At 40.8% G+C, this 27,500-nt stretch overlaps 4 protein-coding genes across 10 annotated transcripts in view; 2 read left to right on the forward strand and 2 right to left on the reverse strand.

The window, feature by feature from the left end:
* si:dkey-240h12.4 (death-associated protein kinase 2) overlaps positions 1 to 1,450 on the reverse strand; it is an 18,038-nt gene extending 16,588 nt beyond the window's left edge. The window contains exons 1-2 of one of the 4 annotated variants that reach the window (XM_046843902.1): positions 1,312 to 1,348; positions 860 to 954 (exon numbers count right to left, since the gene is read on the reverse strand). The gene's annotated coding sequence lies outside the window, so the exon portion shown is untranslated. Of the gene's footprint in view, positions 1 to 571; positions 696 to 859; positions 955 to 988; positions 1,127 to 1,311 lie in introns of those variants that run through there. The other 3 variants (XM_046843899.1, XM_046843900.1, XM_046843901.1) reach the window with 3 other exon arrangements.
* si:ch73-109i22.2 lies at positions 1,357 to 12,531 on the forward strand. The gene is made up of 12 exons (XM_046844112.1): positions 1,357 to 1,467; positions 2,947 to 3,123; positions 3,230 to 4,203; positions 6,867 to 7,066; positions 8,234 to 8,397; positions 8,554 to 8,643; positions 8,761 to 8,941; positions 9,710 to 9,895; positions 10,194 to 10,385; positions 10,644 to 10,959; positions 11,672 to 11,853; positions 11,933 to 12,531. Exons 3-12 carry the CDS (start codon positions 4,176 to 4,178, stop codon positions 12,074 to 12,076), a joined length of 1,683 nt encoding a protein of 560 aa, XP_046700068.1. The 5' UTR covers positions 1,357 to 1,467; positions 2,947 to 3,123; positions 3,230 to 4,175; the 3' UTR covers positions 12,077 to 12,531.
* Positions 12,532 to 12,536: 5 nt separating this feature from the next.
* ssr2 (signal sequence receptor, beta) lies at positions 12,537 to 16,321 on the reverse strand. The gene is given in 7 exon segments (XM_046843903.1): positions 12,537 to 12,942; positions 13,162 to 13,239; positions 13,651 to 13,759; positions 14,557 to 14,591; positions 14,593 to 14,656; positions 14,792 to 14,952; positions 16,202 to 16,321. Coding segments are annotated over 6 exon segments (558 nt in total). The 5' UTR covers positions 16,202 to 16,321; the 3' UTR covers positions 12,537 to 12,831.
* A 5,693-nt stretch (positions 16,322 to 22,014) lies between these two features.
* Positions 22,015 to 27,500, forward strand: part of LOC124381931 (growth factor receptor-bound protein 10-like) — a 27,053-nt gene continuing 21,567 nt past the window's right edge. For 2 of the 4 annotated variants that reach the window (XM_046843892.1, XM_046843894.1), the window contains exon 1: positions 24,621 to 24,772. The gene's annotated coding sequence lies outside the window, so the exon portion shown is untranslated. Of the gene's footprint in view, positions 22,154 to 24,620; positions 24,773 to 27,500 lie in introns of those variants that run through there. The other 2 variants (XM_046843893.1, XM_046843891.1) reach the window with 2 other exon arrangements.

The raw sequence follows: 27,500 nt of genomic DNA on the forward strand, positions 1-27,500 counted from the left end.
AAGCAGCTGAAACTTCTGCATAAACATCACATTCAGCACACACGTAGAGGTAAAGAACTGAACACAGCGAATGGAGAAGTACAGAGCTACAGAACAGAACACAATCAAGACCACAGGAAGTGCTGAGTGAACGAGCAGCTCAAGGGTTAACTCTTCTGTTTTCCTTTTAGAGAAAAAAAGGCAGAGCTTATGGGTAATTTCAGGAAGAGAAAAACAAACAAAACTCAATGCAGTCTAATGAAGTCCCTTCAACATTCCTCTATGATTATTATTACTGGATATATTTTATTAGAACTATTTAATTGTTTACATGCAGGAAACACACACACACACACACACACACACACACACACACACACACTTGGATAAGGTACATACACATGCAGATCTATCAATCATAAAACCATGTATTATGGGTAATAAACAAAGTCTCATTCCACAAGACTGAAAACTGAATTGACACCAAGTAATAATATTAATAAAAAACCTAAGGGTTTTCCATCCATTTCATTCACTACACCACTCACACACACACACACACACACACACACACACACACACACACACACACTTCTGAGTGTTGTGTCTCATGCTGTGCTACTTAGTTTTCTGCACTGTGTAACTGCTGAGGAGAAACCAGTCACCACCACGCAGACATTTCTGTAATTCCTGAGATGCCCCAGGCAGGGGTGAGTGGGGTGGGGTGGGATGAGTGGGGTGGGGAGCATGCAGAACTACAATGCATGATGGATGAGATCCAGCTGTAGAAAGTGCAAACAGTACATTCTGGCAAGAGCATTGCATCAAATAATTCTGTTAGGAACATCATGTTCAGAAGTGTTCAGGTGTAGCTCCAAACCAGAGTAGATTCACGCGCACACACTGCAGCCTGGAGATGAACAGTCATCCGCTCGCGCTTTTCAGGATCACGACTCAGGAATATGAGCTGCGTGACTGCAGAAGAAAAAAAAAACCCTTGTGTGCTCACCTGGACCTGAGGAACATCTCACGCATCTCTACTGCCATGCACTTTGTCACCTGTAATAAAACACCTGGGAATTCTCACGGCGCGCGTGCATCCGCAGAATCTGCGTTAAAATTCCGCTCTGTATCTCCTGGTATTTAAAGGGGAGAGTGTGGAATATAACAGCATTCCTGCCTTCTGAAAAAAATCCCGTCTTCTGATCACTGTATTCCAGCACTTATTTCCGTGTAGCCCGTGGCTCGTGCACGCGCGTTACTGCCGTAATCTTCTCACGTGAAATCCGTCTCATTATTAATCAACTCATTCACAAATCATCCAACACCGACCTGTGGAGCCTGGCGGCGTTTCTGGGTTCCTCTCCGGGTTCTTTTCCGGGTTCCTTATGCAGACGCACTTTCTGGATCCCAGCCTTTAACTTCGCTCCGGACCTGCTCTGCGTGCACGCGCTTTCTGACCGAGTGCGCGCCCTCGCGCGTTTCAAGGTAACTAACGTCCATTACAGGAGGAGCTTCATCAGTTACACACACACACACACACACACACACACACACACGTTTGTTACGTATAAAATACATTTAAATTGTAAATAGAATAATAATAATTGAAAAAGTTTCAACTAAAAAAAGATTTTGACAGTAATAAAAAAGTGACTGTGTTACTTTACTGTCTGGTACACAAGAGCACTGTGTGAGAATGGACACAGGACACATGAGACAGGTCCTGGTGTCTGCATGAACAGAGCTTTTATTCCATCTAGTGGACAAACTGAATCAGTACAACTCATTACCTACCAAAACCTCTCAGATGTCCAGATCAGATGATTGTCACTGCTAGAATTCAGTCTGTAGGATGTCTAAATATCAAGGATGCATCAGATCCTATCAGGAGGAGAATATATATATATATATATATATATATATATATATATATATATATATATATATATATATATATATATATATATCCAAAAACAGCCCCCACCCCCACAGACACACACACACACACACACACACACACACACACACACAATCCCCTGCTCTAGATGATCATTAATTAGACAGATGTTCTTGTTTCCTCCTCCAGGCCTGGATCTTCTTGTGTGTTGATGTACTGTGTGTAGCATGCTATCTTGCTAATCTCTAGCTGGCAGGTTGTAACACCGAAATGAGCAGGTCTTATGAATGAATTAATGAATGTAAGTTGTTCTCATACCACATGAAATAATGTGACCAATGGGCTTTAAAGGAAAAATCCACAGTATTTACACTCCAAAATAATCTAAAACATGGTTCTTCATCCGGAGGTGTGCGACCCCTAGGGGGTACTCGGCGGTACTGCAGTTGGTCCAATAATTAGTTAAACCACAATATTGTTTTATTATTTAAAAAAAACATCAGTGACAAAATATTTAATTAAAAAATATTATAATTATTACATTTATGTTCTACTAAACGTTCAGATGAAGTTTATGTAAATGTATAATAGTACCTGATAGTAAAAGGAAAATGTTTGAAACTGTAAATCTATTAAAATAAAATAAAAATGTGAACAACTTAATACATTGTGATTTTAATTAAAAAGATTTGAAAAAATATGAAAATATTAAGACAATGATGCAACAGTATAGTTCTTATTGCCATAACATATTGTAACTAGAGTAATATGATTGGGTTATTTTAATATGAGTAGCTATGTTAGACTTAAGAGATCCTTGACCTGAAAAACATTGAAGACCCCTGATCTAAATTATTTAATGAAAAACATCAGAAACTGCACTTCCATGAGCCAGAAGGAGCAAACAATAATAGCAGTCCAAGTCAACATTCATTGTGTTCTAATGATAATGACTTTAATCGACCTTGAAATTGTCTCAGTTGTTTTATTCACAGGTTTAATTTAGGTTTCATGTCCTCAATAGTGTCGGCTTCTCAGTTTATACTTATTTTAATCTACCTCTTCAGCTTTCTCAGTGGTGTACCACTAAAGCATTTTCTCAAAGTCAGGAGATGACAACTGTAAAGCCAGATGTTAGCAGCAATGGCATTTTCAAGAACAGAATAAGAAGATGACCTGCACTCTGGGTGGATGTTAGAGTAAACCCTTCTCCCCTGCATCAGAGCAATGCATGAAAATCACAGGTATGTGTGAGCTCATATACTTATTATTACTCTCCTCCAAAGGGGTTTGTCTGTGCTGTGATATGCACCAGAGCTTTTTCTCTTCTCTTTTTCTCTTTTTTTCTAGCAGCAGTCACGTAGCGAGTAAGAAGGAAGTCATAAGCAGGAACTGAAGATATTGTAAGTGTTGTGAAAATCACACAAACACGGCATCAGAACGAGACACAAATAAACTCTCAGGATGAATGAACTTTCTGAAAGGTTGATACTTGACCACACCCACTTCCTCAACAGAAAACACGAGAGGCATGTTAATGAGCATGCTGCGTTTTGCATCACGTGTTTGCTGTGACGTCTCAGAGACCTGAGTTTCCTTTTCCACAGTTATTTTATTGATGGCTTGAATGTAAATCTAAACGGAAGTATCTGTCACATGTCATGCAGTTTATTATTATCTTTAGAATCAGAAAATACAGAATTGGATATCAAGACTATTATAAGACATAATATAGATGAGTAATTATCTGTTATTTAGCAAATGGTTTTAAATTGAAAGCAGACCCATGTTGTCTGAGGTCTGAATTTTACTGACAGCTGAACCATCAACATGTACGTAAATATTAGAGCCAGAAGAATTCTAATGTAATAAAATTAACAAATTACAGTTAAAAAGAAGCTCTGATGATTAAACCAACGCCAAAAAGAACAATACAGTCCAGTGTGGAGTAAACACTAATATAGAATATTAATCTTTACATAGATCTGAACTGTCCATTCTCATGTAATTCTTATTTAATTGTAATTGTGTCCATTTTAATGTAGTGTTTTATTCTAAATCACATGATGGAGACCCTCAATCAAAAACTCTGCTCTGAGAGCGAATCTTTTTCCTTTCTGTTGTTCTTCTCAGTGTTCACTCTCTTTCTCTTCCTGTGTGGTAAAGAGCACAAAGTCTCTTTCTCTCTTTCTCTCTCTCTCTTTCTCTCTCTCTCTCTCTCTCTCTCTCTCTCTCTCTCTCAGTCGCTTGTGAACAGTTGAGGAGGTAACAGCACTCCAGCATCCTGTCTCTGAAAATGGACTTTGATTATCAGAAAATTAAAGGTCAGTCACTTTTTCTTTCTCTCAGTATAAAACCATCTGGAGGAGTGAGATGAAGAGTGGAGCGCTGCTCCTCCAACATTGTGGTATTGTGGTGTTTCTCTCCAGGGTTCGGGTTTGTGTGTCTTTACTCCAGTCTCTTATACGTATTATCTTCTTGACAGTGACAGTGTTGTTGTAGGTTACGTTATATTACATTACAGTACTGCATCAGACTCACTCTGTTTGTCATCATCATCACCATCATCATCATCATCATCGAAGTGTGTTTGCTGGTTAGGGGCTGCGTTCTGATCAGTAGATCATGTATTTAGAATCATATTGTTATAAGAGGAAATAGAAGAACAGTGTATATGTGTGTGTGTGTGTGTGTGTGTGTGTGTGTAGTGTGTTGGTGTGTGTGTAGTGTGAGTGTGTGTGTAGTGTGTTAGTGTAGTGTGTTTGTGTGTGTATAGTGTGTTGTGTGTGTGTGTTGATGTGTGTAGTGTGAGTGCATGTTTAGTGTGTTGGTGTAGTGTGTGTGTGTGTGTTGGTGTAGTGTGTTTGTGTGTGTAGTGTGTTGTGTGTAGTGTGTTGTGTGTGTGTAGTGTGTTGGTGTAGTGTGTTTGTGTGTGTAGTGTTGGTGTAGTGTGTTTGTGTGTGTAGTGTGTTGGTGTAGTGCGTTGTGTGTATAGTGTGTTGGTGTAGTGTGTGTGTGTGTTGTGTGTAGTGTGTTTGTGTGTATAGTGTGTGTGTAGTGTGTTAGTGTGTTGGTGTAGTGTGTGTGTGTGTTGTGTGTTTAGTGTGTTGGTGTAGTGTGTTTGTGTGTGTGTAGTGTGTTGGTGTAGTGCGTTTGTGTGTATAGTGTGTGTGTGTAGTGTGTGTGTGTATAGTGTGTTGGTGTGTAGTGTGTCGGTGTGTGTGTGTGTGAGTGTGTGTTTAGTGTGTTGGTATAGTGTGTTTGTGTGTGTAGTGTGTGTGTATAGTGTTGGTGTAGTGTGTGTGTGTGTATAGTGTGTGTGTGTATAGTGTGTTGGTGTAGTGTGTTGTGTGTAGTGTGTTAGTGTAGTGTGTTTGTGTGTGAATAGTGTGTTGGTGTGTAGTGTGTTGTGTGTATAATATTGTAAATCTTGATAAACATGTTTGTGAGTGAGTTGCATACTGAGCGTTGCTGTGGTTCGAAAGAGATTTGACATTTCCGCTATAAAGGCTGTTTTGAGTTTCATATCATGTGGGAATAAATGTGAAGGTCATCAAAGAGCAGGAAGAGTTTATAAACCTCAAGCACCAGATTATCATTAATGTTTCCTAATTTAAGAAATTCACAATTTTACTATTACAATCAATTCCTTTTCTCACACTCACTTAGAGTGTGTGTGTGTGTGTGTGTGTGTGTGTGTGTGTGTGTGTGTGTGTGTGTGTGTGTGTGTGTGTGTGTGTGTGTGTGTGTGTGTGTGTGAAATATCATGAAGCAGATCTACTATTTTTCAGCAATGATAAAATTAACAGAGGTCTAAATTACATTAAGGGAAGAAGCAAGACAGTTTTGTGTATAGAAAGTGTGTATGGGATATGTACTGAACCTTTACATCCAAAATTCTTTATATTATTTACTTTAGTACTATAAGTTCAGTACTATAAGTTCAGTAGTACAAGTTAAATACTATAAGTTTAGTAGTATAAGTTCAGTACTATAAGTTCAGTACTATAAGTTCAGTAGTACAAGTTCAGTAGTACAAGTTCAATACTATAAGTTCAGTAGTATAAGTTCAGTACTATAAGTTCAGTAGTATAAGTTCAATACTATAAGTTCAGTAGTATAAGTTCAGTACTATAAGTTCAGTAGTACAAGTTCAGTAGTACAAGTTCAATACTATAAGTTAAGTAGTATAAGTTCAGTAGTATAAGTTCAGTAGTATAAGTTCAATACTATAAGTTCAATACTATAGTATAAGTGGTATGAGTTCAGTAGTATAAGTTCAGTGGTATAAGTTCAGTAGTATAAGTTTAGTAGTATGAGTTCAGTACTATAAGTTTAGTACTATACGTTCAGTAGTATAATTTCAATACTATAAGTTCAATACTATAGTATAAGTGGTATAATTTTAGTAGTATAAGTTCAGTAGTATAAGTTTAGTAGTATGGGTTAAGTACTATAAGTTTAGTACTATACGTTCAGTAGTATAATTTCAATACTATAAGTTCAGTAGTATAAGTTCAGTAGTACAAGTTCAATACTATAGGTTCAATACTATAGTATAAGTGGTATAAGTTCAGTAGTATAATTTTAATACTATAAGTTCAGTAGTATAAGTTCAGTGGTAGAAGTTCAGTAGTATAAGTTCAGTGGTAGAAGTTCAGTACTAAGTTTAGTACTATAAATTCAGAAGTATAAGTTCAGTACTATAAATTCAGAAGTATAAGTTCAGTACTGTATGTTGTGTTATTAAAGTTTAAAATGAGGAATTTTATGACATTTCATGTCATGTTGAAAGTGTAAAGTCCCGACCCACATTTTCTGCAAGTGCCCTGCTGAATACGATTAAAAAAAATAATAATTAGTAAATAATGATTAAGGCTGTGCACACAAATATCCCGAACACACTCTTTTTTACTGAATTACTGTAATTGAAGAAAAACAATTAAACTGAACTATATTTGATGTGAATTGTTTTAATTGTATATAGATGAGGAATTTCGTAAGAGAGAAGAGCGAATTGGTTCTTTGCCGTTCCCACAGCCGAGACCTCAGGCACTAACCGTTACAGAAACTCCATCCAATATCCAGAAACCTCCAATCAAGCCTCGACGCAGCATCAAAAACCGTCCCATTGCACAGCCAGGATCAGAAGCTTCACACAGCCAGACCAATCAGATGGAGAATGAGGTAGCTCCACAATCACTCAGCATGAACTCACCTCCTGAACATGAACAGCTGTAATGTGGAGCAGAAGAAGAATGATGCAGCTAATTGAGGTTGCAGATGTGTTTATGTAATTATACAGGAATATATTATACAGGTTGGCCCACGGAAAAGTAGCCCACCTCCAATACTGGTGGCACACTTTTTGGAGGAGGCCGTAGCCCCTTGCTCTCTGTCTGACAACTGTACGTCTGTCTGGTGATGGAGGCGGGCTACTTTTCCATGGCCCACCCTGTAAAACATTATACAGAAATATATTATGTAACATTATACAGAAATATATTATATAAAATTATACAGAACTATATCCCCTCTACAGTGTGACTCTATACAATCACACTTCTCTGGGCCTGAATGAAATCTTGCTGCAGGTGATTTGCGTCAGAAGTGTGAACTCAGAGCTTCTCAACATGTGAGTTACAAACTGGGGCCTCACAGAAGTGTGTATATGAGTGATGTATATTTACTTCCTTTCTCAGGAATGTGTATTCCGTGTTACAGATTTAATTTGTCTGTAAATCAGAGAATAAGTAACCCTTAGTAAATAGATTCAGCTGGAGATGATTACAGGTGTGAAGTTCTGCTAGCTTACTGGTGATGCTGAAAGCAGAAATGTGGGTTTGATGTGTTTTATTGAGCAATTTTATAGAGGAAGTCTATAATGTTAATATTAAACATTTACAAAACCTCTGATATGATTTCTTTTCTCACTCAGTCTGATTAAACTCGTGAATCTTTCGCATATTCAGTTTATTCGTCTTTAAAAAATAACTAAACAAATCAGATCATTGTGAAACAGAATTTTTAAGTTTCGCTGTCGTCTGTGTCTCGGCTGTGGAAAAACACGTGAATCTGAAAAGAAAAGGCAGAAAAGCCTCTGGTGTGTCTGTGAGGCGCCACCTGTCGGTGTAGAGTGTTATCAATAAATACCTGTGATTCCACTGCTGCTCTATTATTATTATTATTATTATTATTATTATTATTATTATTATTATTATTATTATTATAAATACACGTTACGTCACGTTATGTATTTTAAATTGCTTTACAGGAACAAACAGGCTAGATCATAAGAGAAAACGTAATAAAGAATAAGCTGTGTGTGTGTGTGTGTGTGTGTGTGTGTGTCAGGAACGGAAACGAATCGCTCCATCTCAGGTGCTAAACCCTGCAGGGCCCCTGGATGCTCAGACTCCGTCTCTGCAGGCTCATAATCTTCTGTGGTTTCAGAGAACGCAGCTGCCTCGGCTGCAGAAACCCGTCCCGAGCTGGCTTCACGGCTTCGCCACTCGCAGGTTCTCTCTCTCTCTCTCTCACACACACACACACACACACACACACACACACACACACACACACACACACACACACCCTGTGCAGGTGCAGGCTTCCAACCACATTCAGCAGCTTGTGTGGAACATGTCCTATTTGAACCTCTTGGTGTTTCTCAGGGAAGCTGAGCAGCTGCTGCAGGAGAAGCAGCAGGGTTGTTTCCTGTTGAGACTCAGCGAATCGAAGGTTGGCTTTGTGCTCTCGTATAGGTACGAGCTCATATAAAAACATCCCCCTTTAAAGACACACACATACACACACACACACACACACACACCATCACACACACACACACCATCACACATTCAAATCTCATTTCATTGCAGAGGTGTAGATAAATGCCGTCACTTCATCATAGAGGAAGAATTTGATGCGTCTGGTACAAAAGGTCAGTACGTCATTGCTGGGGAGACCAGCAAACATTCCAGTCTGGAGGAACTGATAAACTACTATACCCACAATCCAGTGGGGCCTTTCAATGAAACCCTCACTGTGCCTTGTGTACAGGTATGATTCTGTCTACACACACACACACACACACACACACTAATGTCACTAATAAACATGAAATAAATCAGATCTGAAAAACACTAAATAAAAAAAAGCCATGAGCAGCAATCAGTGGGGTCCAAGCACTTTTTCCCCAAATAAGACCTCAGTTCAACTCCTGACAAATACCAGGATGTAGAGAGCAGTTTAATGAAGGTGCAGATTTTCAGTCCAGTGTTTATAAACATAAAATGAAACAGCTGGATACAGGTGTGTCTTCTGCTGAAAGGAAAGGAAACCTGAGAAGAATGATGTTTTTACGCACAGTGCAAATGTTTGGATTAATGATTTAAATAAATAGATGAATTAAACTCATAAATAAAATGTAAATCAGCAGGTTATAACAAAAAACTATTCATATCACTGATCATTTAAAAAGTAATTTCACATGTATACAGATTTTAAATAAGTATTCTGAGAGATGTGAGATGTTCAGAAAGGTGGTGTTGTCCTTGCACCAGACCACAAGTTCTTTTACTTCCTGTGTGTAAGTCACCTCACTGTTGTTGCTGATGATGAGACCCTCACAGTGATGGTGTCTGCAAACTGCATGTGTGCTTGACGTCATGGTCACATTTGAAGACACTGTGAAGAAGATCTAGAGTTTCCGGTGTTAAGCGAGTTTACTGAAAGAGGAAAGATGCTCTGTGTGAGAGATTTACTTCTGGTAGCAGATTATCAAAGTACAATTTTCTGTTTTCTGAAATCAGTAAAACTTTATTACAGACTTTTACTTTGCCTGTTTGCCTGCTGCTGTTTGGTGAACATCTGGAACAGGGTTTGGCAGCATCACCACCTCACAGATGCAGAGATTCAATCCAGACTTTGGTTACTGTCTGTGTAAAGGTTCTCATGTCCTTCAAATATCCACATAGGTTTCATCCAGGGTCTGTGGTTTCTTTCAATGCCAATGTATAAATTGGCAAAGACAAATTGGCCCATGGTGTGTGTGTGTGTGTGTGTGTGTGTGTGTGTGTGTGTGTGTGTGTGTGTAAGAGACAGGCTTTGGTTCCAAGCAGAACAGAATAAGAGAAGCATTTGTGCATTTCATCTCAGAGCTACAATTACAATTCAACAATATACAATCTACTATAGAAAAATATTTGTTGCACAGTAAAAGATTCATCTTGAATTCCCTTCCAGCCTAATGGTGTGTGTGAGGAAAAATCAAAGCTGGATGTAAGAAACAAAGAGAAAGTGGTAAAGAAAGAGCAGCCACTCCACCATGCAGTGGAGAAAACCCTTCCAAAGCCTCCACAGGACCCGAAGTTCTCACCGCCCAGAGACGGTGCAGTACGCTGTGGTGAGGAAAACCCTGAGAAAGGCAAACTCCATATCTGAGAGTGTGAGTGAAGCACTGGCCAGCATCCAGGAACATACAGATACACCAATGATGACTGAGGTATCACTTAACAACACACAAATATAATAATAATAATAATAATAATAATAATAATAAATGTACATTTTGTAATAATATTTTTATTAAGTACGTCTAATCTGCTGTGAACACATTAAACTGAAACTGTAAACGGCTATAGATTTGCTACAGATGAAATACACCACAATTCCAGAAGATCCTACTATTAAATTAAAACATCACTGACATTAAAATGTACTTCTACTCGCTTGGACAGAAAGAACATTTTCCTCATTTCAGAATGAAACACCAGATCCTGTGTTCAGCAGCAAAGACACGTGTGCTGAAGGAGACGTGACCCACCCAGGGGATGCCCCTTACGCACGTGTAAATAAACCCCAACGTCCAGCACAGACGTTCTCCTCCCACGACTCTGCGGTGTGTGGAGCAGCAGCCGAGGCCGAGATGCTCCTCAACGACGCTGCTGTAGCCGAACAGAAGTACTGGGAGCTGGAGCCTGTGCACACGTACGAGGAGGCCCTGCACACACCTTCTCGTGATGACCAGATTGAGTTCTACGCAGTTGGAAGACAGCGAGGAAACACGAGGAGTTCAGGTGAGTTCACTGAACATTTATAGACTTTAAACAAAGAGTTCATTTTAAATGGATTTGTTCAGTGGTGAGGCATAAAAGACCTCAATCCTGCTGAAACCAGATCATTATGTGATCTCCTGTTGCAATAAACTCCATAAACTGCTAAGATTCTATTTTACTTCTATTTTTGCATCATAAATCTACACTCAGCTCGAGGTGTGAACGCTGCTTTAGGAACAGAGTCTACAGTTGATCCCTCAGGATTCTCCGAAGTGGTTTATTCTTCAACACACTGATCACATTATGACCGTATTAGTGAACCAGATGTTTTATTAATTTATGTTGAAGGCAGGTTCCATTTTATCATTTACCTCATAGCAGATATAATTGTTCCATCAGTCCTCCATCCTAAAACATCTCCATCATAAATGATAATCTCCTGCATGGAAACCATTTTCCTTCCCACTGATATTAGTGTTAGTGTGTAAACGTGTGATCTGTATTGCAGTCAGAACTTTTCCTGCTGTGATCATCAGCACTTTGGCATGCGAGTTCTCATTAAAGGGTCAATTTCACTTTATTATAAAAAATTCCACATAATGAACCTGAAGTTCACATTTTTGAGTGTACAGGTAAGAACATGTCAGGTGCACAGGTGATGTTCCTTCACACGTTCACTACACATCAATACCATCCCGACTTCCTTTCCAATAGGTCACGTGTTTGTGTCCAGCAGGTGTCGCTGTTAATCACGTCTACTCAGAGGTCAACATTAAGGGGAACAGAGATGACCCCATGTCAGCTTCTCCACCACTCCACACAGGCACAACGTTCATTTCTACCCCATCCTCCACCAGACCCAGACTACCCCTAAGATCTGCCCCTAGAGCTGCACAACCAGAGGCCACTGCTCAGGTACCATCATCATCATACCATCAATAATCAGATTCCATTTCCAGAAAACTCTGTTACTGAATTCTCGATTTCTCCACAGAACTCAGCAGTGAGGAATCCTTTCACTTTTCCATCAGAGCAGGCCATGGCAGGAAGCTCAGAGTTCTCCATATACGAGCAGATTCCAGAAAGACCAAACAAGTCCAGACCTCCGCTGCCACCACTGCCGGGCCCCAAACGCTGATCTCCTACTGACCTCCAACTCTTCATAATCAGCAGATCCTCATGTTCTACACACTGTAAAAAACCCACAAACACCGACACCAGAAACAGGAAGATTCCACTGGATGTGTGTTGGTGAACATCACGAGGATCATCTCTTTTACATTCACACTGATCACACGAATGAATCTTCACCATCTCGAGTCCCTCAGCCGTCTGTATAGGAGATTTATTATGCAGCAGAATAAATACATTTATAAATGAAGTGCTGTTTCGGTCGATTGCAGTCACCTGACAGCAGCTTGTGATCCTCAGACGTTCCTACAGTCAGTCATTTCATCCACATGGATCAATAAGTGCTCAGAGTGACGTTAGACAGAGGAGCTTCACGTCTCATACTGATAGTCACACTTTTATTAACAATTCATCATTACAGCAGGTCTGTACACCTCAATCTAATAAAAACCCACAAACCTCTGGTGTAGTTTCTGTAAAAACCCACTTTTATTTCTCACTGCAGATCTCCGACGTCTTTAACGCATTTACCAAAAAACAAACACAAAATGAAGCTGCTGGCTGTGAGGGAAAGGATTTGGAGGAAAGAAAGATGATTTCTGTATGAATCCATACGGATGAGGAAAAAGAAATACAGGAATCCCAATAAACCTGTTCACACTCACATCCATGGTCATGTTACCCCCAATATGGGTAATAAAATTACTGAAACCCCTCAAAAGCACATTTTACCCCCCAGCCATGACCCTTTAACACCCTCCATTAGTTCTTCTTGGTCTTGGGAGAGTCGTATTTCCTCTTGCTGGAGTACCAGAGGAGCAGCGGGATGCCGATGGAAGGCAGAGTCATCACCCCGAAAGCAGCCCAGTCCAGCTACACACACACACACACACACACACACACACACACACACACACACACACACAATTAAATACTATAATGACATCATCAGGAGAAAAAACCCTGAGACCAGGTCCATTTTAATCTGCAGAACATTTTGACTGGATTGAGCCTCGAGATTTACTGACAGCTGGATGTAGTGTGAAGCATGAGAAACATCAAGTGAAGCTTGAGATATAATAAAACACTTACATAATGGGGAGAAAAGCGTCTGTCAAACTCCCTCTGGGCCAGAATCCCCCCCTGCCCCGGGGCACTGGTGTAGCCGACCTAACAAGAGAATCACTCCTGATTAGTGTCTAAACAGATTTAATAAAATTCTTCTGAGTGTAATCTCATCTTCACTGCTCAGTAGGGGAACATCTACATTCAGTTATTATATTCATTCTTCCTGCCACAAGCAGTCACATAGACATGAACTCCCTCTCAGTACATGAACATATGTACACACACACACACACACACACACACACACACACACACACACACACACACACACACACACACACACACACACACACACACACACACACACCTGATCTGCTATAAATAATCTGTGCTAATCTAAGATAAACCCTGCCTGGTTACATCCTGTTTTCATAAACCATTATCATATTTTCCACTGAAATGTACAGCAATCAGAAAAACATGCAGAAGAAACATCTAGAAGGAAACACTCACCACAACCTGTCCTCCTTCTTGGGCGAGGTAGCTGACAGATGCTGAGGTGAAGTTGAAGTAACCAGCCTTCAGTGGACGCAGGACCACAGTGTGAGAGACGTTACTGGCCCTGAGAGACACGATGGGTCAAGGAACTCGACCAGAGGAATCAATACAGAGTCAGAAAACCAGCACACTCCTCAAGAGCTTCATTTTAGTGTTAATAATAAATCAGCAGTGAGATGCTCATCATGAGACAGGAGATCATCATCATATACACCATTCAGGTAGAACATTATGCCTCGTATTGTGTTGTTTCTCTTTTGCTGCAAAAACAGTCCTGACTGTTAACATCATGAACATCTTCAGCAGTTTGAGCTACAGGAGCTCGTCTGTTGGATCGGACCACACGGACCAGCCTTCACTACCCAAGTGCGTCAAGGAGCCCCTCCCCCACGACCCTGTTGCTGGTTCACCACTGTTCCTTCCTTGAAGCACTTTAGATTCTGTCCACTGCAGACCAGGAACAGCCCACAAGAGCTGCAGTTTTGGAGATGCTCTGACCCAGACGTCTAGATGTCACAATTTGTCAAATCCTTACACTCACACATTTTTCCTGCTTCTGACATCAACTTTGAGGACAAAATGTTCACCTGCTGCCTGATAAATAAATCCACCCACTAACAGGTGCCATGATGAAGATCATCAGTGTTCTTCACTTCACCACTCAGTGTTATAATGTCATGATGTCATACCTGATCAGTTTAAATATCAGCATATAGAAAAAGCTGAGTGACCCTCATGAGGAAACCTCAAGACACGTCCTGCAAAACACTACTGCTCATCATCTCCACACTGTGCAGAGGCTACTGTATACTGTGTGTGTGTGTGTGTGTGTGTGTGTGTGTGTGTGAGAGAGAAGGATACGGAGCGATGCGATCCCATTTCACATTCAGCATTCCCAGAGACGATTCCGAAATCCTCAGGAGGGAACGAATCATCTGAGAGCTCCACCTCCAGTGCAGCACTACACACACACACACACACACACACACACACACACACACACACACACACAGAGTATTAGATGTTTGTGATAGTAATGACGAATCTATCATTACATGTTGCGGTTAAACCACACACACTGATCTCCACCCTGTACCTGGTGCCCACGTTGTAGATGTTGTACTGCAGAGTGAGGTCTCGTCCCTCCACAGCGTAGCGGTTCAGCAGGGATTTGGAGGCCAGCAGGCGAGCTCCTTCCTCTCCCATCACCACAAGGGCCAGGGTAGCAAACACAGCACAAACACACAACACCCTCATCTGTAGTGAAACACACGCACACACACATCAAATGGTGATCATAGGACTGACTCTGATGCTAGTTCTACTCTCACTCTCAGAGGTTTGAGAGACAAATACACACAGCTGAAAGGGACCTGTGAGAATCCAAAAGAAACAAAAAAAAAAAAAGAAAGGGAAAGAAAGAAGGAATATAAAACCCCACATCTCACACTGTGTGAGGGAGGGAATAAACACTTCAATACATGTTTATTTAGGCTTCTTCATTAAAAACTCCTGATTCACCTCTAATCAAGAACAAACACCCACATGAGCAAACAAACACAAGCTTCTGTAAACATCAACACTAAACACTTCAGCAGTTCTTTTCTTCTGATTGGTCAGAAAGAGTTGATTTATTTTATTTAACACAATTTCAGCAGTGAACACACGATGCGTTAGTATTCACGTGTTGCTCCTGATACCATCACGTTTCTCTGGTAGCAGCACGGGCACACGTAAACAATAAATCCTACATGTTTTAACACGTGACCATGCTGATGTGGTGAAGCTTTTATTGCCCCCAAGCAGGGTTGGGTCCTGGTCTCACAGAGGGGGCCCCGGTCTCACAGAGGGGGCCCCGGTCTCACAGAGGGGGTTGGTCTCACAGAGGGGCCCTGGTCTCACAGAGGGGCCCCGGTCTCACAGAGGGGCCCCGGTCTCACAGAGGGGGCTGGTCTCACAGAGGGGCCCCAGTCTCACAGAGGAGGGGGGGGACATTAATTGAATCTCATCACACTGATTAATTTCCTAGAACTCAATGTCACTGTGTTTCCTGATCACATAAACAGGTCTGTAGAATTGACACGTGCACGTCAGGCTGTAATTCAGTTTTTATGTATTTATTTATAAACAGCACAGTGATTTGAAACCTGCTGAAATAAAACAGGAAATACATGATGCAATAAAAAACCTGAATAACCGAACCGCACTTATAAAACATACACACGCTTTAAATAAGAAGTAACGAGTTAATAAGTTATAACCGTTAATAATAAGAGAATATAAACAGTGATAATAAAAGAAACGCACGAAGGCCTGAGTGATTACGTGTCCCTGACTCTCAGTCACATTCCTGCAGCTTTTTCTCTCATATAATCTTTTTCTTCTCCATAATAAACCTGGAACATTTACGCAAACCCTGTTTACAAACATACACCAGAAAAAAAAGCTGCATGTTATTTATTTATAAATATAAATCTACACACATTATAACAGTGAGGTTCTTTACCTTCTCTCTGCTCTCTGCTCAGCCCGACTCAAGGAGTGAAGCGCATGCGCAGTCCCATTCATCCGCTCTGACATGACGTGTCTCTTTGTGTTGCGTTATAGAACAGAAACAAGGCTCATCGCCACCTAGTGTTCCGGAGGAGAACACGCCAACACCAACAGCACATATACTATCAACACAAACAGATCAACACTACTAACAGTAATACTACATCAACACTACTAACATCAACTTTACATCAACGGTACTTAAATCAACACATCTACCAATAATACTACCAACTTCAAAAATACCAGAATACCTTTACAAACACCACCAAATACTACTAACACCCACTCTACCAACACCACCTACAGTACCAGTACCCCCTTTCCCATTTCTACTGGAGTAAAAGTATAAAAGTTCTTTCTCCTGAAAGGACTTCAGAATAAACAATGACATGAGTGATGTAGAAAAACTTTGAATGATGGATGCAGTTCAGTGTTCGATTCTCCTGCACTTTAGATATTTAATAAATGACTGTTTAAAAATGTTTGAACTCTTCCTCCTGTCTAAACAGTGATCCATATCTGATGTGATGTCTGAAGCTCTCTCAGATTGAATTAGGGATCATATCTTCAGCTTGATGGGTTGATAAGGACAAGGACAAGGACTTCATCTAATAGCAGGCGCTAAAGCTCCGTCTCCCAGCAGCGTTGTTCTATTTAAAGATTAGATTTGTAAAGTGCTTGAGAATTTTGGTGTTAAATTATTCCTTGATTCTGTAATTCTGTTTAATTCTTCATTTATTAACATGAAAACTTTCTATTTACAGCATTTTGTAGATGCCTTTACACAGAGCAACAAACATTTCTCTCCTTCATGCATTGATCAGATAAGTATTAGGGGCCTTGCTCAAGGGCCAAGCAGTGGTAGCTGGGTGGGATTTAAACTCACAACCTTCTGAACAGAAGTCCAGCATCTGAACTCCCACTTCCCCTGTTGAGGAGTTAGCAGCTGAGCATTACTGATGTAACTCTTACACTCTGGATGGAGGAAACTTCAGTTAAACTACTACCTACAACGAGCTCAAATAAAGTGTAGTGAAAAAAACTATGTTCATTTCTGTTCAGATGTGTTTAGTGTAGATGTGTTTCTGTGTATGTTCTTCTCCACTGCTTCAGCACTGATCATCCATGGTGTCCTCAAAGCTACAGGTTTTATACTCTTCTATCTTTCTCAGACACACACACACACACACACACACACACACACACACACACACACACATTTGAACTGAAAGAGATCAGAGATTACATTATTCTTTATCTTCGCTCCAAATGTATGTATTCTGTAAATTCAAACCAAAACAAAAGGAGGAAACATTTGACTTTAATAAATGACATCCTCTAACCAGAGGTCACCGCTCAGCGTCCACACACTCTACCTTCTCCCCAAAAACCTTCAGTGCCATGACTACGGCTCACTGTTTTTTTATTGTGTATTGTATTTAGAATATCAGATATCTGCTATGTCATTTCCTCATCCTGTTATTTTAAAGCCAGTGTTTGTATGAGATGCCTGAGGACTTACACACTACACCATAAAACCAAACATCTGTGGAAATATGACTATCATGACCCAGATGCGATTATCCCCCAAACTGCAGCCTGGAACCACACAACTGTAAAGAATGTCTTTGTACACAGAAACTGAGATTCCCAACCTCTGTTCCAGCATGACGTTGCTCCTGTACACAAAGCGAGCTCCACGAACTTCCAATATTAGTTTGAACATTTCAGTGAAAAGCAGAATGACTTCAACATGTCCAGTGATGTGCTTCAGGACATCTACTGATCTCTATAACACACCCAGACCTTGGTACTGTTTTTCCACCAACTTCAACCAGAATCCTGAAGAACTGGAGTAAAATTCTGGGGTTTACATTGTGGGACATGTTTAGGAGACAGGTCGACCTGCACCTGATGGCATCCTCAGATTTATTAATATACTTTATATATTTGGTTTATGAATGACGCAGTCACCAGCACACCAGCGTCAGTTAGACTCTCTTACGTTTCCTGCTGGTTTTGAAGGGACAGACTCATTGTTTGTGTCGCTATATTTGTGTGGGAGCTCAGATACGGTTGCTAAGAGGGAAATAAGAGGGATATCCTGCTCTGCCTTTCACCTGCTACACTTTCCATAAAAACAGCTCTGTTCAGCTGAACTTCTCCCAGAACACATGGATTATTCAGTGTCATACAACGACTCACAGAGGTCTCATGACATCCTCCAACATCAACACAGTGCTAAATACCACACATTCTTATACACACACTTCTGTCATAACAGACACAGGAGGAAACGAAGGATCCATGTACAGAGGAGTTTATAAAAAACCCAGATAAACATTTGAATGTAATACTGAAAAGAATGAGAAGAAGGTAAAAGAAGATACTGACTACAGTAACACAAAGTTACTCAGCAGAACATTCATCCAAAAATAAAGTCATTTTAAAAAGGAATGTTATTGAGCGCTATTTCAGGTTTTCCACTTTAGATTATTAGTTCCTGCAGCATGTGGTGAGAATCACACACACACACACACACACACACACACACACACACACACACACACACACACACACATCAGGAGAAAACAACCAGGATGTAGATAATGTACACAGGTAACAAGCTATTCAGGTTCTCATGTAGTGCCTTAATCAACAGTCCATTAGTTCTCACTGTTTATCTCATTAACGTGTAACTGCTGATCTGCAGTGGTGAGGAGGGACTGCAGCGTGATATACTCACTGCTTTACTTGGTTTGATTTGATTGAGTTTCTCATGGAGCTCAATATTTCTTCTAGTGGAGGTGATATAAGAATAATATTTTGCAGATAAAAAATAAATGTTACTGTTTACTGTTAAAAAGTTTGCATGAGGTTTAAAATAAAACCATCACAACTCTTATTTACATTTTCCTGAAGGACTTCATTCTGAACTCTATACATCTAAAATTTCAGATCATTCTGTTATCCACGAAGAACTTTTTGCAGATAAAATCCCAGGTCAGGAGTTCATCTTAGATCAGTTCATTAAATCTCTAAAGCCGGCTTTAGACCAATGTGCTTTAATGATTTGTTTTGATCTCTGTGTTTGGACAACATGTTCGAGGTCAAACGCTGTGGACGCTTTGCTCTTGTACTGACCTGAGAGTTGTCCATCTGGCAACAAGGCCACGGAGGAAACTGGCAGAATGAGAACGCTCAAGGTGAGAACAATCTCAGGTAACAACACTGCTGAACAATATTAATACTGTGTGTGTGTGTGTGTGTGTGTGTGTGTGTGTGTGTGTGTGTGTGTATGAGTGAGTGAGTGTGTGTGTGTGTGTGTGTGTGTTTGTGTGACAGTGTCTGTGTGTGTGTGTGTGTGTGTGTGTGAGTGAGTGTGTGTGTGTGTGTGTGTGTGTGTGTGTGTGTGTGAGTGAGTGAGTGAGTGTGTGTGTGTGTGTGTGTGTGTGTATGAGTGAGTGAGTGTGTGTGTGTGTGTGTGTGTGTGTGTGTGTGTGTGTGTGTGTGTGTGTGTGTGTGAGCCTGATGTATTCCTGACACACAGTCTTACTCAGGAGAGGCTTCAGGTCCACTATGTCCTGTGTGTAAAGCTACTGGATAAATAAGATCCAAGATGTTCAGCAGGTTGTTCTCCTGCCTCACACTCATTGTTCCTGTATTCATTGAGATCTTTACAGTGATTGAGGGAAGGAATGAAGTCTGTAGTAGTCATTTCAGGCTCGTGGTGATTATTACTATTTACTAACTAGAGAACCTGCAGGAAGTCAAAATAAAGCAAAGAATGTACATTTTGTGGAATTCTGCCAAAGAAAAGAACACTGGCAGCCTTCGTCACGGAGCAGGAAAGAATCCTGGAAGAGTTCCTTTTTGTGTGAAATTCTTGATCCTTGTACAAATATTTGTATTTTTTAGGGGCACAGCGAAATAAAGTCACAGGTGCAAGAGAGAAAAGCAGCGTAGTGTTTTCTCAGTGTTCTGCTTAAAGATCACGCCGAGACAAACGGCAGACAGGACGAAGTGGCGTCTCACAATCACAAGGCCAAATCAAACAGCGTGGGTAAGTTCTCCAGTGCACAGACCTCAGAGCGTTCCCCAACAGAAACAGTGCTGGGTTGGAGTTCCTTCGACTCATTCCCAGCAGGAATGAGAGGAATTCTGAGTGATTAGAAAGAACAATATTATGTTTTATGGGTAAGAACAAAAAATAGAGAGACTGTAAGTGAGGAATTTGTATCTACAACACAATTTAAACACTTTAGTAACAGTGCTGTGTGAGGAGGAGGAGATGTGTGTCCTGTAACATTCAGGAGTGCAGTGCACATATTTCTGTTCCTGAACATTACTGAAGTCTTACAAGGAAAGTAAAGATGATGCTTCTGTTCTGCGCTCAAATCTTAAAAGTTTTTTTTGTTTACAGGAAAAAAAACACAAGCCAAATCCACAAACCATCTGAGTTTTACAGACACGTCCTGCACAGGAAGCAGTGGATTTCTTACATAGCAGTGTAGGAAACGAGTGTGTGCACTAATGCGGTTCACCAATGTTTATTTGAGATTTCAAATGAAAGTGGGAAATTTCAGTTCTGAGAAGCAGCAGTGTCCTTGAGGACCACATTTCATCTCCTGAACATTGCAGTGACATTTCAAAATATCCTGGAACAACTCTCCTCATAACATCCACTTTCTGTACAGAGATTACAGAACCATCCAGAAGATCACGATGCTCTGTGTACGGTAAAGAAACAAACACTGTCAGTATCAGCTCTTGTCTCAGTAGTTGCATTATTCTCCATATTCAGATCCATGGCTCATGGAAATACTAACCAGAGACCTCCAATCCAACACTAGATTTCTGGTAGAAACTGATTCAAACCTCTGAGCTCTTCAATAAAAAAGAATAAAGAATGAAAATATGATCAATGGCAGTGCTCTGTTCCTCACACAGTAACCAGAGTTACATTCAGGAGAACTGATACGAGTGTGTAGTACATGTATGTCCTGTTCTCTCTGTGTCATGTGACTAAATGGAAAAACTGACTAGTTTTGGAAGAATACAAACATGATCCAGCCTGAAGAGTTTAATATGGTCTTTCACATCTGCACATCTGGATTTTGAACATCAGCGCTCAGACATTATCCATCATTTCATTCAAGCATCATGATTGAGTATATAACACACAGACAGTGGAAAACATCTCAGAGCCTCGATGATACATTCAGAGGTGTGTTTTATAAAATATTCCTTTTATTTTTCCTACATAAAGCTGCGATGTTGCTGTTATCATTTCTGTCTATCACTGATCAAAACTAGACTTCATTTAGTTTTCCAGACTTTTCCCTCTCCAGCTGAGATTCCAGCTTCTCATCACAAACCTTCAGACCACAGACTGAGATCTCACTGTGTACAAGAGCTTTATCCTGATGTGTGGTGAAGAGAAATGTAATGCTACAGTGTACAGAAATCTTTTATACAGGGGTCAGGTGACGGACAGGTGATGGACAGGTGATGGACAGGTGACAGACAGGTGACAGACAGGTGATGGACAGGTGATGGACAGGTGATGGACAGGTGACGGACAGGTGACGGACAGGTGTCTGAATACCTTTGGCTTGAGAGTGTAACTGAAGTTTTTTTCTCCAAAAGTCATTTATAAAATCTTGTTTGTTACGTGACAGATAAATAGGCTAAGGGTTAGAGGGGGCGGCAGGAGGGTGTGTGTCTCCGGGGGCGTATCTCAGTGGGCGGGGCGAAAGGACGGCTCCTCGCCCTCGTGGCTTTGTGGATCAGCTGAGAGGAGCTCGCGCAGAGCAGCTCGTTACCGGAGTTTTTCTCCGCGCGCGCGGTGACGGTGGCACGTGACTACAACCGGGATTAACCTACCGACATCCATCTGCAGGTCAGAGACCGAGAACACACACTTTTTATTTACATTTATAATCACGCGGACTCTAAACTGCAGCGTAAATAGACACAGTTCTGATTTACACCGGAACATTTACACCGGACACACAACCATCACTGACAATTACACGATTACAGGTCCAAACTGACATCATTATCATCATCACCATCATCATCACCATCATCATCACCACCATCATCACCACCATCACCATCATCATCATCTTCATTATCATCATCACCATCATCACCACCACCATCATCATCACCTCCATCATCATCATCATCATCATCATCATCACCATTATCATTATCACAATCATCATCATCATTACCACCACCATCATCATCATCACCACCACCATCATAATCATCATGAACATCATCATCTACAGGCAAAAAATAAACACAGTTCCCCAGTTTTTCTTTTTGTAAAATTGATAACCAAGTAGTGCAGAATCACTGCAGGAGTGTAGTGTAGTGTGTGGTGTGGTGTAGTATAGTGTGGTGAATTGTAGTGTGTGGTGTGGTGTAGTATAGTGTGGTGGTGTAGTGTGGTGTGGTGTAGTATAGTGTGGTGGTGTGTAGTGTGGTGGTGTGGTGTAGTATAGTGTGTGGTGTGTGTAGTGTGTGGTGTGTGGTGTAGTGTGTAGTGTGTAGTGTGTGGTGTGGTGTAGTATAGTGTGGTGTGGTGGTGTGGTGTAGTATAGTGTGGTGGTGTAGTGTGTGGTGTGGTGTAGTATAGTGTGTGGTGTAGTATAGTGTGGTGAAGTGTAGTGTGTGGTGTGGTGTGTGGTGTAGTATAGTGTGGTGAAGTGTAGTGTGTGTGTGTGGTGTAGTATAGTGTGGTGAATTGTAGTGTGTGGTGTGGTGTAGTATAGTGTGTGGTGTAGTATAGTGTGGTGAAGTGTAGTGTGTGGTGTGTAGTGTGGTGTGGTGTAGTATAGTGTGGTGTGTAGTGTGTGGTGTGGTGTAGTGTAGTGTGTGGTGTAGTATAGTGTGTGTGGTGTGTGGTGTAGTGTGTAGTGTGGTGTGTAGTGTGTGGTGTGGTGTAGTATAGTGTGTGGTGTGTAGTGTGTGGTGTGGTGTAGTATAGTGTGGTGTGTAGTGTGTGGTGTGTGTGTAGTATAGTGTGTGGTGTAGTATAGTGTGGTGAAGTGTAGTGTGTGTGTGTGTGGTGTGTGTGTGTAGTGTAGTGTGTGTTGTGTAGTGTAGTATAGTGTGGTGTGTAGTGTAGTGTTGTGTAGTGTGGTGTTGTGTAGTGTTGTGTAGTGTGTGGTGTAGTGTGGTGTTGTGTAGTGTGGTGTAGTATAGTGTGGTGGTGTAGTGTAGTGTGTTGTGTAGTGTAGTGTTGTGTAGTGTGTAGTGTGTAGTGTAGTGTAGTGTGTGTTGTGTAGTGTTGTGTAGTGTAATGTAGTGTTGTGTTGTGTAGTGTAGTGTGGTGTTGTGTAGTGTGTAGTGTGTGTAGTGTGGTGTGTGGTGTAGTGTAGTGTTGTAGTGTGGTGTGTGGTGTAGTGTTGTGTAGTGTGTGTGTAGTGTGTAGTGTGGTGTAGTGTAGTGTGGTGTGGTGCTGTGTAGTGTAGTGTTGTGTAGTGTATTGTTGTATAGTGTAGTGTGGTGTTTTGTAGTGTAGTGTTGTGTAGTGTAGTGCTGTAGTGTAGTGTGGTGTGGTGTAGTGTAGTGGAGTGTTGTGTAGTGTAGTGTGGTGTGGTGTTTTGTAGTGTAGTGTGGTGTGGTGTTGTGTAGTGTAGTGTTGTGTAGTGTAGTGTAGTGTAGTGTGTTGTGTAGTGTATTGTTGTGTAGTGTAGTGTGGTGTTGTGTAGTGTAGTGTTGTGTAGTGTAGTGTGGTGTGGTGTGGTGTGTAGTGTGTAGTGTGCTGTACTGTAGTGTAGTGTTGTGTAGTGTAATGTAGTGTAGTGTTGTGTAGTGTGGTGTGGTGTGTAGTGTGTAGTGTGCTGTACTGTAGTGTAGTGTTGTGTAATGTAATGTAGTGTAGTGTGGTGTGGTGTTGTGTAGTGTATTGTTGTGTAGTGTAGTGTGGTGTTGTTTAGTCTAGTGTTGTGTAGTGTAGTGTAGTGTAGTGTTGTGTAGTGTAGTGTGGTGTGAAGTTGTGTAGTGTATTGTTGTGTAGTGTAGTGTAGTGTGTGTGTGTGGTGTAGTGTTGTGTGTAGTGTTGTGTAGTGTAGTGTGTTGTGTAGTGTGTAGTGTGTGTTGTGTAGTGTAGAGTGGTGTGGAGTTGTGTAGTGTATTGTTGTGTAGTGTAGTATAGTGTTGTGTAGTGTGGAGTTGTGTTGTGTAGTGTTGAGTTGTGTAGTGTAGTGTGGTGTGGTGTTGTGTAGTGTAGTGTTGTGTAGTGTAGAGTGGTGTGGAGTTGTGTAGTGTATTGTTGTGTAGTGTAGTATAGTGTTGTGTAGTGTGGAGTTGTGTAGTGTAGTGTTGTGTAGTGTAGTGTGATGTGGAGTTGTGTAGTGTAGTGTTGTGTAGTGTAGAGTGGTGTGGAGTTGTGTAGTGTAGTGTAGTGTTGTGTAGTGTGGTGTGATGTGAGTCTGATGTGTGTCTGATGCGAGTCTGATGAGAGTCTGATGTGAGTCTGAAGGAACATATTCACACTGAGGTAATTTTGGGTTTTTGGTTAACAGTTTGGTTAACATTCACGAGACATAAACTGTTTATTAATGATTGTTATAAAACAGGTCTCTATAAAGTTCACTGTAATGTCACATGATTAGACGTCATAACTGATCATTAAAAAAATCATCATCAGTATATGATCAGATCATGTACATGTTCCTCACTCTGCTCTTCTGTGTTGTATCTGAGGTGTTTGTCTTTCCCATGTGAGGAGTCTGTGTTATAACAGCACTTTCTTCTGCTTTCTTCATTCTTATCCTGATTTGTTTGATGTAAAATAATTTTGTTTGTAAATCTTGAATACGGAGTCCAGAACCTGGATGGAATTACTGTATTATGAACATGCTGCTGGTGATCACATGCAGGAGAACGGCGTCCTGTCGGATACAAAACCACAGCTTTTATATTCAACTATTTCTTAGAAGTTTGCTAAATGATTCAATGTAAATAAAATGACTGATTTCAGTATAATATTTCTAAATATTAGCTCACTTCTAAATAGTGAGCTAATATTTAAGGATATATTTGTTAGATATAATATTTGAGCCATTCCCCTGGAACACACACTGAATATGAGATTAGTGAGATTTTAGCTGAGGCTTCGATAGACGTCAGATTCAGGTTAAAATGTTTAAGAAACAGCCAAGTCCCGGTTCTGATGTGTGTCTGATGTGTGTCTGATGTGGGACTGATGTGTGTCTGATGTGTGTCTGATGTGAGTCTGATGTGTGTCTGATGTGGGACTGATGTGTGTCTGATGTGTGTCTGATGTGGGACTGATGTGAGTCTGATGTGTGTCTGATGCGAGTCTGATGCGAGTCTGATGAAAGTCTGCTGTGAGTCTGATGTGTGTCTGCTGTGGGACTGATGTGTGTCTGATGTGTGTCTGATGTGTGTCTGATGTGAGTCTGATGTGTGTCTGATGCAAGTCTGATGTGAGTCTGACGTGAGTCTGATGTGTGTCTGATTGTGGGACTGATGTGTGTCTGATGTGAGTCTGATGTGTGTCTGATGTGGGACTGATGTGTGTCTGATGTGAGTCTGACGTGAGTCTGATGTGTGTCTGATTGTGGGACTGATGTGTGTCTGATGTGTCTGATGTGTGTCTGATGTGGGACTGATGTGTGTCTGATGTGAGTCTGATGTGTGTCTGATGTGGGACTGCTGTGAGTCTGATGTGTGTCTGATGTGGGACTGATGTGTGTCTGAAGTGTGTCTGATGTGGGACTGATGTGTGTCTGATGTGAGTCTGATGTGGGACTGATGTGTGTCTGATGTGAGTCTGATGTGTGTCTGATGAGTCTGATGTGTGTCTGATGAGTCTGATGTGTGTCTAATGTGTGTCTGATGTGAGTCTGATGTGTGTCTAATGTGTGTCTGATGTGGGACTGATGTGAGTCTGATGTGTGTCTGATGCGAGTCTGATGTGAGCCTGAAGAGAGTCTGATGTGAGTCTGATGAGAGTCTGATGTGTGTCTGATGTGGGACTGATGTAAGTCTGATGTGTGTCTGATGCGAGTCTGATGTGAGTCTGATGAGAGTCTGATGTGTGTCTGAAGGAACATATTCACACTGAGGTAATTTTGGGTTTTTGGTTAACAGTATCACAAACACAGTTTCATATCTTTGTGTACATTTGCAGTTTACCCTGAGAAGGTTAATGTTTGGCTAAATGAGAGGAATCCCTCTGAATAATCCGAGAGAAGGTTCCTGTTTAAAGCAAAAATGTAATAAAATATGCGTTTTATTACACATTCAATTTTCTTTTAATCCAATAATTACATTTTCTATTTTCTTTATCTGAGCATCAGGTCAACCTAAAAATAAACCAGAAACCCTGAAACATATTGAATGTTAATAATGAAATATTTGCCATGTGTTTAGTTTTAACAACTTAAAAGGTTATGTTTTTACTAAGATTGGAAAATCGTGTGTTTGTGCAGTGTAAAAAGTCTTTCCAGATTTTTGGTTTTCAATAAATATTTTATACATATATCTTTTTATTCCACTGATTTCTTTTCTTCCAAGTGCTATTTTTGTTTTGAGACAGGTGTGTATGAGTTCTAAATACAGGTGTGTATAAGTTCTAAATACAGGTGTGTATGAGTTCTAAATACATGAACAGCAAGATGAAGCTCTGTGCTGGTTGTGTACTGAGCCATCTCACACCAGGTTGTCCACACATTCAGAAAAATCTTCGGTTAGGTTTTTAGCTTTAATCATCACTAGATGTGAGTGTGTGTAGCTGTGAAGATGTTTAGGTTGCAGCACTTGGGTCAGGGTCCAAATCTCCCAGATGGTCAGATTCAGCATCATCAAAAAGTCATTATTTAGAACATATCAACCGAAAGGCTGTTCTTCTTTAACATTAGTGACTAAACAGACGGTAGAGAATGAAGGGAACCTGAAGGGGAACTCACTTAATCACAAGCCTGGTAGATCTGCTGTGGCAGAAAGAAATGCTGTTCTTCCCAAATCATTAAGGTCCAGTGTATAGGAGCACGTCTGCTTGTTTCCATTTAGATTTTTCTCAAGAACCTTGACAAGGTTAATTTATTTAAGCAAAGCCACCTACTGAAAGATCTTTTGGGAGGTGGGAAGAAATGAGAGAACTCAGAGGAACCCACAACATGCACCAAAAGTCCAGTAACATGAGCTCAGATCAATCCCAGGGACCTTGGAGCTTCGAGACAGCAGTAATATTCACTTCA

The sequence above is a fragment of the Silurus meridionalis genome, chromosome 29 (assembly GCF_014805685.1).
Source record: "Silurus meridionalis isolate SWU-2019-XX chromosome 29, ASM1480568v1, whole genome shotgun sequence".
NCBI lineage: Eukaryota > Metazoa > Chordata > Actinopteri > Siluriformes > Siluridae > Silurus > Silurus meridionalis.

What these genes read in the sequence shown, in the direction of transcription:
- si:ch73-109i22.2 (XM_046844112.1), top strand. Translation starts at nt 4,176, where the DNA reads ATGGACTTTGATTATCAGAAAATTAAAG. An exon ending in ATACACCAATGATGACTGAG is followed by an intron (nt 10,386 to 10,643) that starts GTATCACTTAAC and finishes TCCTCATTTCAG; the next exon opens with AATGAAACACCAGATCCTGT. An exon ending in AACCAGAGGCCACTGCTCAG is followed by an intron (nt 11,854 to 11,932) that starts GTACCATCATCA and finishes ATTTCTCCACAG; the next exon opens with AACTCAGCAGTGAGGAATCC.